This window comes from Geospiza fortis, unplaced genomic scaffold (assembly GCF_000277835.1).
Source record: "Geospiza fortis unplaced genomic scaffold, GeoFor_1.0 scaffold603, whole genome shotgun sequence".
Taxonomy (NCBI): Eukaryota; Metazoa; Chordata; class Aves; order Passeriformes; family Thraupidae; genus Geospiza; species Geospiza fortis.
In genome coordinates this window covers 1,332,605-1,345,255 of record NW_005054460.1, presented here as the reverse complement: position 1 = coordinate 1,345,255, position 12,651 = coordinate 1,332,605, and the positions used below count along the sequence as shown (strand labels likewise).

Genomic DNA, 12,651 nt, shown 5'->3' with positions numbered 1-12,651 from the left:
TCGGGACCTGCCGAATGTAAACCTGCCGTGCCTTCGGGGAACGCGCCACGCTTGCTCGGCTCTGCAGCTGCCTTAAAGAGCGCTCCGGGATGGCATCGGGAGAATCGGTCTGAAACATTCGTCTTCCGACGGGCTGCTCAAAGAACGCATTGGCTTGGCTGCTAGAAAGTGATGTTTTCCTGTGGGACTTGTGGAGGCACCGCGAACGAGCCTGTTACAAGAGGAGGATAAGCTGCCTTTCAGATCAAGGTTATTTATAGCTACTGCCAAAAAAGTAAAGGGCTGTTTTATTATTCTTACTGTTCTGGATTTAACTTATTTCCCCCCACCCCCCAGGATTTTCTCCGTGCCTTGGTCAGGACCATACAAGTCACTGTGGATTCTGTCTTTTTAAGCTGCCACACCATGCTTTATTTATAAAGGAGATGGGACCCTGCAAGCCAGCTAAATGGATTACAGTTAAGCAGTCATGTACAGAAGATAATGTGCTGCCTTCTGTAACACTTGTTCATTTGAAGGCTTATTTAGGAGATTTCAGATACAGATTCTGACCTGGAAAAGTAAATTAAGCCTTCCACTGAGTATTTGACATATTGGGCTACTGCTGGTTTCTGCTATACTTTGTTTTTCTGTGACATTGGGACATTTCTGTTACTTTCTTACTGAAGCACTTTATATTTTGAGGGGTGGAAAACCTCATATCCAGGTAAAGTCGAATTTAAACGGATGCACTGATTATGAGTGACCTCAGCCACCTCATATCTTATGATGTGTATTTTCGTATCTATGCATCTTATGCTAAGGGCAGGTTTACTGTTTCTTCAGATTGCTAGTGTTTTTTAAATGTTTGCCCTGATTCTGTGAAAACGGAGGTATACTTGTGTGAATACTCTCAATATGGGGAAGCCACTTAGCAGGCCAGACTGCCTACGTCAGAACCCTCCATGTGTTGGCAAAGGGGAAGAAGATGAGGATCTAAATATTGAAGACTGCTACGTTCCCCAGAGATCTATCTATGACACTGTGCGGCTGAATGAACAGATCGATTCAGGCTCCAAGGGCAGCCTCTCCTCGAGGCATTTCACAGACCGGACCTTACCCTACAGTCACAGAACACTGGACATCAGTACTTTGTGCTCCAATGGTGCCCTTACTTCTTCCAGTGTTTTTGAGCTCCGAAGCCGTGAAGCTAACAAGTTAGATGAGAAAATGATCTTTGATGCTCTTAAGCTGAACAGCGATATAATTCGGACAGCTGGGTTGCCCAAGGTGAAGTCTCACACCGAAAAGAAGGAGCACAGACGGTCGTGGAGAATGCTTGTTCCGCCCAGCTTTCCCGATTACACTAATAGAAGTGAAAGCTCCTTTAATGAAACTGCTGATCCGTCAGAGGCAGCTAGACTAGGCAAATGCAAATGGGGTACGAATTCTCTTACCTCGGAAGAGGATGATTCTGGTTTATGCAGCCCTCCAACAGAAAGGGAAGATAAACAAGATATACTTTTAGCAGGAGAGCAAACTCAAATACAAAGTGTGTCTTCTGCAGAAGATATCCACGTAGTAGGTCAGTTCAGACCATATATCCCAGCAATTTGCAGAGAGCAGCAAACCCCACTGCTTGCAAGCATGAGTCTCCCTGTCAAAGAAAACTGCAGACTGGCTTTGCATGATCTTTTACCCTCTGGAAAAGTAAAACAAAACAATGCCCAGACGTGTGAGAGTGATCAGGAAGAGATGGAGGGGAAATGCTCTCACTTGCAAGGTTTCAAAGAGCAAATTCTGTCACATGAAGATCCTCTTCAAGGTGATGGAAGAAGTATTACCCCTGACAAAAATGAAGTGGAAAATGCATATGAAGTTCATGAAAAAACTAAAATACAAGTCACAACAGTAGAGGAGGATTATGTGGATGATGTATCTCTTCATGTAGGTGTTTATTACACTAATGCTGCTGTAAATACCAGTGACTTGGATTTAGCAAAATACGAAATTTTATCTGATATGGAGGAATGCAGTGTAGCATGTACAGGCTCAAATGAAATGGCATTTTCTGTTCAACAGCTTGAATTAGATAGCACTGTAAACTGCTCAAAAGTTTGCTCAGAGAGAAATAAAGGCAGCATCTGGACTACTGGCATCCAAGACACCTTGGATACAGTCTGCAATGGCCTCTTGTCCCACAAGGTAACTAGAAAAAAAATCCATAGGTTTATGAAATAGTTGTAGTTTTACCATAAAGATATTTGTTTAAAACTCTTAAGTCTTGCCATCATTGCAAAATCGTAACTTAAAAAATTATTAATTAGGCAGATGCAGTGATCAGTGCCATTTGCATGGCATACATGGGGCGTCCAAAGTGGGTGAAATAGTCAGTGTGGGAAATGAACTGGGGGCAAAGTCTGAGGGGGTGGTTGTTACTCCAGCTGTTTGGAGCAGGGCTGTTACTGCCCAGCTGCTGCCTGCTGCTCCCGGCCTGGAATGGCTCCTCCGTGCTCTGTCCTGGTGCTCGGTGCCTGCCCCGAGTGCGGTCGCGGGCTGTGCCATTCCAGGGCAGCCGCGGCCATGTGTTCGTGAGCAGCCTTACTCATCTAGGTAGAAGCAACAGTATCAGATGGTTGTGGTTTCCAAAGCAGGCAGATTAAAGGCTCACCGCCTCTTCTGAAAGATGCCTTTTGCATTTGTGTGCCAGAAAGCAGATCTGACGTTACGGTAGTATTTTACAAGCGCAGGATCTTGCAGTGCTTTGTGAGTGCTGGATGAGGTAAGAGAGTAAGGGAAGCTTTGTAATAAGGAAAGGGTGTTTGCCGGGTCTGTAATTTTTTTCTTCCCACTCTGGTTGAAATCTGAGATACTTCAAGCTTTGTTGCTAAGTTGTTCTGGTAAACTTTAGCCTCAGCAATAATTGTAATTTATTTTAAGCTTTTCTCCACAAAGAATGTGTGCATTTTTAAAGGGCAGATTATGTAGATCAGTCCTCTCTGCGGTAGGACGTTGTTCTCAAACGATGAGACTTTATAGCACATAAAAGAAGAATTTGTTATTGATTCTGTGTTGAAATATTATTCTGCCTCCTCCTTGCCCTACAGTCAAGAAAAACACATGCATTTTCCGTCTAAAAGCAGCCAACTCATTGCACGCTCTCAGTTTTCATGTAACCACAGTCGTAGAGTTTTTAGGGTTTTTTTTTTTTGTCTGTAGGACAAATCTCTTAGGGATGCTTAATTTATTTTACCCCTCATGTTTAGTGTACTTGCAGTAGCTGCTAGATTAATTTGTCAAGCTGGTGGAAGTGTGCTCAGCCACCTGAGGTCTGCAGCTTTAAAAGGAATCACTTGCCACAGTGTGTTTGGTGCAAAAGAGGAGAGATGCTGGTACATTGAGAGTGATCTCTGCTTTTCAGGATGCTGAGAAAGGTTGCTTTGAATGCACTAAGTGTACACCAAAACTGTTACTGAATGCTGCTATAGAAATTGAAGGATTTAGGGTCAAAAGTTGAGCATTCTTTAGCATTGTTTATTCATTGCTTATTTTTCACTGGCCTGTGTAATTAATTCAGGGGCTTCAGGCCATTTTCTGATCTCATTGACACTTGTGTCAGTGCAGCTTAATGCTGCTGAATACAAATGGAGATTTACATTGCTGTTGCTAATGGTAATAATCTGGCTCTGAAAAAGCCTAAATACCTGCAGGAGTAACATAAAGCAAACACAAAACTGTTCAAACTGTTGTTGGGCACGGTCAAAGCCTTGGCAATTAGCAAGAGTATCCTTTGAATGAAAGCCCATTTTCCTGGGTGTCTGCCGGGATACTGTTTCAACAGCATCTGTAGTGCCTCCTCCTCACTTGTTACCATTATAATCTCCTTAACAGATCTCAAAATATCTCTTCCTTTACTGTTTCTTTGTCTTAAAACTTTGGTTTTAGTTCTATTTTGGAAAAATGCCCACTTGTGTCTCTTGGTCTGTGCCATTTTTTGTTAGATTTTATAGACAGATAAATAAACAGATGAGTTTGTCCAGTCTTTTTTTTTCCCTTTCTATCAGAAGTTTTCTTTTTTCAACCCCCAAAACTTTCACCACCTCTGTTTTTCTCTGTTCCTTTCCTTCCTATCTAAAACTACTCATGGAAATGTATGCCATTTCCCCTTCTATGATGCATTGAATTTACTCTGTTTAGATTGAGTCTATTCTGTTTAGATTTATTAATGGTTTTTTAGGAAGGTCCTGACAAGGAATGGCTTCCTTTCTTCTAGACACCAGTTTAAAGTAACATTTTTGTTGCATACTGTCATGTAAAAATCATATGCATTTTATGACTGAAGTGTACCATGTTTCATGTCTGTCTTGGGTTTCAACTGCAGGTATTCCAGAAAGAAGAAATTGAGCCCTTACAAGTAAAACAACAGGAAGTAAATTGGTTGGGTCAGGGCCTTATTCAGAGTGCTGCTAAAAGTACCAGCACAGAAAACCTTGAACACGACCTTGAAGATGTCAACACCCGATGGAAGACTCTTAATAAGAAGGTTATTATCTTGTATACTGTCCTGCTTTTGTTATGTTCTGCCTTTTGATTATTTGCTTGCTGCTGTCTTTCAAAATACAGGAAATTAAATATTCACTAAGAGTATGAGTTGTATTTGCTTTACACAGTCACTTTGTTTGTAATTCTAAGGATAAGATTTATATTGCTAAAAGCCAGAGGTGTTACTGTCATTTATAAGGTTTTGCCAAACTTTCTCTAGGTCTCTTCTAGATTTTTATTCAGGAAAGACTCACAGAATCATGAAATAGTTGGGGTTGGAAGGGATCCCTGGAGATCCATTCCCACTTTCAGTCATTGTTTGCATGTTTTTTCAGCTTGTTGTATTTGCTCGTGTACACTGTTGTACCTGCACAGAGCAATGATACAGCCCAGCTTTGTGTGGCTGGTGGAATGTTTCTTTTACAGCACCTCAAGGACTGTATTGCTTGAGGCATCAGAAAGTACCACTGCTTTGAAAAACTGGATGTAGATGTTTTTCTGTACTTTTCAGAAGTCTTCCTTCAGCAGTAGCTGCTGTTGGAAATGGAAAGGATGGGGAGTAAAAATGGTGCTCATCTTCTTCTGCTCTCCTCCTGAAAGAGTGACGCAGCAGAACCAGATACACCTGTGGTTCACGTATTTGCCTTTCCCGTTTTTATTTCTCATTGATGGCATTATTGGGCCTTATTAAAAGCTGTTACTTTGAAATCCTGGCTCATTCTTTCTATAAGGAAAACAAAGACCATCTCAAATGCAAACATCCCATCAGTATATTTCATAATATTGTAGCTACATAAAGCTGAGTAACTTGTAAGGAATTACTAGAGCAGACTGACTTACTGGGAGTCAGTTTGTTCTTTTCATTGCATGTCTCCAGCCCCAGTTAATGAATTCGGATTCATGCTGAATTGTGACATAGTGGTGTTATGAGTAGTTATAAAAACAATAGTATTTATTAGTGATATTGACAGCTGTTTTACAGATTTTGACTAATTATTTCACAGAAATAAAATGAATAGGTGAGATCCTCTACTGTTTTTCAGGTTGCTCAGCGTGCTGCACAATTGCAGGAAGCCCTCCTCCACTGTGGGAGATTTCAGGATGCCCTTGAATCTCTGCTTAGCTGGCTCATTGATACAGAAGATCTTGTGGCTAATCAGAAACCACCATCTGCTGAATTCAAAGTTGTCAAGGCCCAAATACAAGAACAGAAGGTAAGTGAAATGGTTTCAGAATCTCTCTCCTTCCACTGGACCAATGAGAATAAATTCCCAGTCTTTGGCAAAGCATAATATCTATTCAAGTGTATTATATTACACTGGGGTGTGCTGAGGTGTTTAAAGGAACCATCTGTTCAAAACTCAAGACTCTGTCAAGGCTTGGGAGGAGTGCTCATCTTCTTGGATATAAGACAGAGTGATACTGTGCAATCTGAGCTCTGGTTTGTTAACATTATCTGGAAAGGATGTTAAAGATCCATTGGAAAGAGAGAAAGCATAAAATCGAGTATTTGGCCATTTGAAAGGTAGGAAATAAAACATAGTAAATTTTCACTCTAGTACTACCAAGATAAGATTGCAGATTATGGACTTAAAACCTTGGCTTTTGATCTTCATATGATCATTGTTGGTAATTTAATGGAATCCCATTGGGAAGTGGCCTGTGCTAATGTAGAAACTATCAGTGTCATCAATTTTGGCATATTTTAATAGTGGCTATAGAAAAAAGAACTATAATGTAGCTGATAAAACATACAATTCATGCAATATGGCCCACTGCCACTCAGAGATTTAATATAAAGTTATGGCCAGTACAGGTGGTTGTCCTGTTTGCGGTTGCAAAATGTTAATGTGTCCAAAGGAACCTAGGGAATGGAGGAAGGGGGGATTGCAGACAGAGGCACATTTTATTCTTCACAGAGAAGTTAATGTACTACACTAGACTGGTGAACTCAACTGTATCTCATATAAGTGATGAGTTGATTATACAATAGTTTTAGTATCCATTTTCTCATCTCTCTATGTATCTGAATTACCTCTGTGGTGCCAAATCTGGCAGGGCATGCAGTTTCCCCATAAATGTTCCTATAAAATGTAACTTAATTCTAGACAGCTGGATTCCCCCAAGGATGTTATGTAGAACTTTGTCCTCTATGTGTTCACTCTTTGGGCTGCCATACATCCTTACCTCAGAGAAACCAGGGTTGTTGTTTGGGCTTCATGAACCTCCAGTGTTCTTAGGAAAACAACTGAGAAATTAAAATGAGCCTGTGTTGGTCAGGGAAGGGGTTGATGTGTGTGTTATGTGTGTCTCTGATTGGCTTTGTTCACATTTTTATCACAATATAAGCATTGTGATTTAGTTTTTGGTGTTGGGTTTTTTTTTTTTGTTTTGTTTTAAGGGCTTTTCAAGAAGTCTACTGTTTGCATTATTGCAATATTTCTTAATAACCTGGTGCTGGATTGCTCTCTCTGCAGCTCCTGCAGAGGCTGCTGGATGACCGCAAGCCGACTGTTGAGGCAATCAAGCGCGAAGGGGAGAAAATTGCAGAGTCAGCAGAGCCTGCTGATAGAGTGAAGATCCTGAAACAGCTGAGTTTCCTGGACAGCCGATGGGATGCCTTGCTCAGTAAAGCTGAAACAAGGTATTTGAAATTCTTTCATGGGTTTGAGAAATGTAGACATAGCATGTGATGGATGTTTAGAAGCAGCATGTGGAACTCCATACTGTGAAGTACTACCATGCTTTTTATTGCATTATGTCTTTGCGTCTTGATGTTGATATAATGGGTCCTCTGAGGGAAAAGTGGAGAAAAGTGATCTGAAGAGACAAAAAGCTCCTTGAAAAATGTTTAGTCTTACGTGATAATCTGCTAGGTTTATAATACTAATACTAGCTATATGTAGCTAATTCTGAACAATTTTAATTAATTATCTCTGTTAATTAATTAGAATTAAAGTGTTTTGAGGTAAGAACCTGTTTTGCAATAGAATCAAGTGCAAATTTTATACCTAACAAATAATAATGATATTCTGTTGGAACTTCAAAGTCCTGAATTACTACAAAGAAGAAATTGCTACAATTCTTTCCTTTTTTTCAAAATATTGTCTGCATAATTAGTTTCTGCAACTCAGAGGTCATCATAATGTCAGTTGCAGATGCATGCAAGGTACTGAGCTCCCTTAGTTTTCAAGAAAAAAAAGGACCTTTAAAGTATATAGATATATGTATTCTAGCATATATATATATGTATATAAAAGAGAGAGAATATATATATAGATTATATATTCTATCTCTTAAAAGACATTGAGGTCCACTTCAAGTTCCAATTGGATAAAATCAAACCAAGTCCATGCACACAATATCTGTGTAAACACAGACTTACATTTCCGAGTTGTTGTCAATGGATAAAATACCTGTAAAGTTATGAACTGGAAACTGTCTTTGAATAAAACTGTGTTGAAAGGGTTACTCAACATGTTTTCTGGGTGGGGATTTGAGAAGGACAGTCTTTTTCAGAGTAGAGAGAAGACTGTATGAGACAGCTTGGAAAAAGGCCTATAATTGAGAGTAAGAGAGGACGTGGGAAGTTGAGGAAAAATTCAAAGTGCACAGTGAAGCTTTACAGTGAAGAACAAATGGTTGTGTTGGGACTTAGAGTAGCATTGAACTCATCTCACTTCTGCTGTCTTGTATTCCTTCTGGTAGCCTCTCTTTAGCAGAACCTGTTTTGTTACCTCATACTAATAATAGGATTATTTAATTAGTCAACCACTAATAGACCATTATTTCCTTTTTTTTTTCTTTTTTATTGAAGGAATCTGACTCATTAGCTGGGGTAAATGTTAATGTCATATTTAATTTAATAATATCCTCCCAGACTGGTGATATCTAATTACAAATGAAATTGCAGCTTTTTCCAAGACATCATTATCTGCAAGCTTGTCTCCATTGTTCTTTGGCTGGTCTCTAGAAATGAAGAAGGAGTTTGAAGATGATTTTGAAAACTATGTAGAGTACCCCACAGAGTGTTCCATGGCTAAGTTTGTCAAGTCTACCTTGTTTATAAGCCTTGGAAAACACATATAAATGTAGCTTTTATCTGGAACAAGATCCTCATTTGAAAAATGTTATTGTGATGTTTTCATGTAGAACAAATCTCTCCTAAAAGTCTGCTTGAATGGTATTTGTTCAGCGCTGCTTATAGAGAAGACTTTGCTGTAATCAAGAGTCTTCTCTGACATGTAATAAACTGAATCAGAAATGTTTTAGATACTGCTTTTCTGTTTTGGAGGTCGTCTCTGTGCTTTATTAATGTTGTCTCATTAACTTCATTGAGAGTTTTTATCCAGGACAAGAGAGGCAAATTTAGAACCAAATAATTGTGTTGTCATCATTGAAAAAATGTTTAAAGATATTTTACAACACTGAGGAAGCATTCTGGTTCAGTAAAGCCTTAGCCTAACTTTAAAATATGTATAATAGTCAAGGGAATGTAACTTTATGCTTTGAGACAGCTGGAAACTTGAGAACTATCTTAACTGGCTATAAAACAATGTTTTGCTGGATTGAGTGCTAGATTATTTTTAGCAAAAACTGTATGAATAAAGTGGTATTATTTTTATTTTCAAAACTGGTATATTAGCCAAATGCCTTGGAGGTGTTTGTTTGTTTTTAATTTTGTTTGATTTTTACTTTACCTTGCTTTTCACTAAGTATCATGGGTATATGTCTGTTTCATTTGGTGACCCGTTCCTACAATGAGATTGAATTATTTCTGGAGTGTTTTTCAAAGGATTCAAGGGACTTTTTTCTTTGTTAAAACTGTTTGATACTCACTTCATCACAAAAGATAACCCTTCCCTGGGTGCATTGGTAGGAACCGTCAACTGGAAGGCATCTCGGTGGTAGCGCAGCAGTTCCATGAAGCTCTAGAGGCTTAAAAATGCAGAACCCATTGGGACACAGGCCTCCAAACTGCAGCAGCAGATTGCTCAGCATAAAGTAAGATACAAGCCACTCACTTGCTTTGGTCATTCTTTTTAGATGCTTCTGTAAAGCTGGCAGAGCTGTTGCACTGTGCTCATTTCACCATACTGTTTCATTTTTTTTCCCTTGTAATTTAAGTTTTATACATTTATGTTGACAATATGTCCTTTTTTGTTCCATTTTTCTTGAGTTCCACTTAAATTTATTTTATGTTTTTCTGATTTTCTTTTCCATTATTCTTCATTATTGAAACTAAAATATAGGCCCTAGAAGATGATGTCCTAGCTCACAATAAGAGTTTGCATCAGGCCATTAGTGCTGGTCAGTCTCTAAAGACTATGAGCTCCAGGGAAGATAAAGATATGGTGCAGGAAAAGCTAGATTCTGCTCAGGCACGATACATTGAAATTCAAGAGAAGAGCAACAGCAGGTCTGAACTTCTCCAGCAAGCTTACAGCAATGCTCAGATTTTTGGGGAGGACGAAGTTGAATTGATGAACTGGCTGAATGAAATCCATGATAAACTGAACAAATTGTCAGTCCAAGACTGCAACACAGAATTGCTTGAGAAACAGCACTCTGAACTACTGGTATTTTGATTTCTGTTCATTTCTTATTTAATTCATGTTTTTAATTTGATTTATATCCCCATACATCATTTATTTTCATTAATGTATTTTGTTTAAAATGTCAGTATGCTTATTCTAAATAAAAATAATATATTTTTTTAGGTCTATGCTAACATAAATGACCTTTATTCATAGGATCTTCAGGAAGAGATTCTTCTTAGAAAACAAAATGTTGATTTGGCTATACAAAATGGCTTAGAGCTTCTCAAGCAAACAACAGGTGAGAACTTACATAAAACTATAATTTGTCATACTTTTTTTCCTTGTACTTGCCTAAGAAAATTAAAGTGAAGCTTGTAAATATGGTTCATATTTACTGGTTAAAGCAATCATAGTTGTTTGTTTTAATAAGGTTTGAGGTCAACCTAGGCTATGTTTTGGGGCCAATTTTACTTTTAATGTAAGTAAGCAAAAGGCCTTTTTTGCCTGCAGAGAATTTAGCCCTTGAATCCTTTTATTATTTTAAGTGGAAAATTATTCTAGTGAACCTGCATTCCATTCCTAATAGTGAGTTATGGACATTACTCATAATGGAGGGATGTTTGGCCGTGGACACAGTAAATTCCCTGCAGGCATCCGCAGATGAACAAGATATTAGACTACCTATTACTGCAAGGGGAAAGCTTCAGCCATGGGAGCCAATACTGTGGGAAAAGTTGCGTTCCAGTTATACACAATGTGTCTGTTCTGTAGATCAACATCTGTCCAGATTTTCCTATACTTACAAAGTTCTTGAACCCTTTGAGACGTACATATGTTTGTACAGGGTGGTATTATCCTTTTCTGTTCCAAACTTTGACACTACACATATTCTATGATGGAATCTGAACATTTCCAATATTAAGGCTAATAAATTTCAATGCATTGTTTCTCTTTTAGCCTTTTGAGTTGTGTTTCAAATGGACAGCAATGAGGGTGAATTGTGATGTCAAAATCTAACGTAATTGAAAGTCTAGTTAGTAATAGATATTTTTTTGTTCTTTACATTTTCAGCAACACTTTTATACCTTTTATTTGGCCTTTATAAGAAGTATTGTGAATTTAAGGGTCGATTTTTTTAATAAGAACATTTCTGTTTAAAATTGATTTAACTCCTTACTTTGTAATAGTTCAGTAAAGCAGAAAAAAGACAGAAGGACTGATCCTGAACTGAGATAAGCTTTGTAGTTCTGTGGGTTTTAGTGATGGTAGGATAATTTACAATAGTTGAGGATTGGCCATGTCACCTTGTTTGGATTATTTTATAAATTAAATATTAGGTTTCCTGTAATATGCAGAGTTTGAGATTTTAGTTTTTTAGTTGTGGTGATGTTTTTTTTTTTTTAATATTTGTGATCATGGGAAATAACATTCCTTTAATATTCTAGGTGATGAAGTTGTGATTGTTCAAGATAAACTGGAAGGCATTAAAGCGAGATACAAAGATATTACAAAATTAAGTTCTGATGTGTCCAAGACTTTGGAGCAGGCTCTGCAGCTTGCAGGCCAACTGCACTCAACTCATGAGGAACTCTGCAAATGGCTTGATGAAGTAGAGATGGAGTTACTCTCATATGAAACTCAAATACCAAAGGGTGAAGAATTAAGCCAAGTACAAGAAAGACAAAAAGTAGGTTTTAGAACCTGTGAATTATTCACTGTTCTGTGATTTGGTGAGGTTTTGTGTTAATTTATGCTTGGTATGAAATAGTTTTTTGAATAACTAAATTTAGTATCAGATCATTTGACTAAATGTAACAGAAGTTAAGAATCAAACTCTTTTTCCAGAGTCATCTGTTATAATCACTTATGAAATTAGGCTGAGGTTTATTTTTAGCACAAGAGAAGAACAACATTTTTGTTTTATTTGAGGAGCTACCTAAGACTGGGAAACTTCATAAACTGTCAAACAAAGTTATTTTAGTTCTTTAGATGTGACATGGATAAAACCCTGTAAAGTGTCAGCATTTTGAACATATATTATTAATTTTGTTTAACAAGATCTATTTCAAAAGAAAAAATGCAGTGTAAGCTGCATGGTAAAGAAAATGTTGAGGGTGGAAGCTTAAAAAAATCTATTACATTTCTTTAATAGATGAGAAGTTCTATACAGGTAAAAGCTCATTCCTTTGTGCGAGTGTGTGCTTGAAATTTAATCCAGTCATTGCAGAAATAATTTGAATTAATCATATTTTGCTGTATTGCCTGCTGATTTCATTTGCTGATGATTTAGTTCCTTATGGAGTTGCAGTTCACAACCATCCATTAGTTTTATTTTCTTTGGATGCTTCACAAAGTACTGACAATTCTTAGAAAATTTTCAGACAGTCATACTGAATGGAGAAATATATTTAGGTTAGATTTTGTGGAGAATTCTCTTAAGAATCACTTACCTTTCTGTCAAACAACTTAGAGTATCAAAAAGGTAATACAGTTTAGCTGAAAATAAGTATTCTAAGTTAGCCCTTTGTTTTGTGTGGGAAGCATTTCAGTTCTGGACTCATGGAGTAGTTGAAAGAATGAAAAATCTGCA

At 37.8% G+C, this 12,651-nt stretch overlaps 1 protein-coding gene across 1 annotated transcript in view; it reads left to right on the top strand.

Annotated features, from left to right (window-relative positions):
• The window catches only part of DST (dystonin), a 167,307-nt gene that overhangs the window by 98,975 nt on the left and 55,681 nt on the right, over nucleotides 1-12,651 (top strand). The window contains 8 exon segments of the mRNA XM_031062760.1: nucleotides 4,361-4,522; nucleotides 5,565-5,735; nucleotides 6,999-7,165; nucleotides 9,401-9,454; nucleotides 9,456-9,525; nucleotides 9,774-10,100; nucleotides 10,275-10,359; nucleotides 11,507-11,748. Of these exon segments, the coding sequence (XP_030918620.1) occupies nucleotides 4,361-4,522; nucleotides 5,565-5,735; nucleotides 6,999-7,165; nucleotides 9,401-9,454; nucleotides 9,456-9,525; nucleotides 9,774-10,100; nucleotides 10,275-10,359; nucleotides 11,507-11,748 (1,278 nt within the window).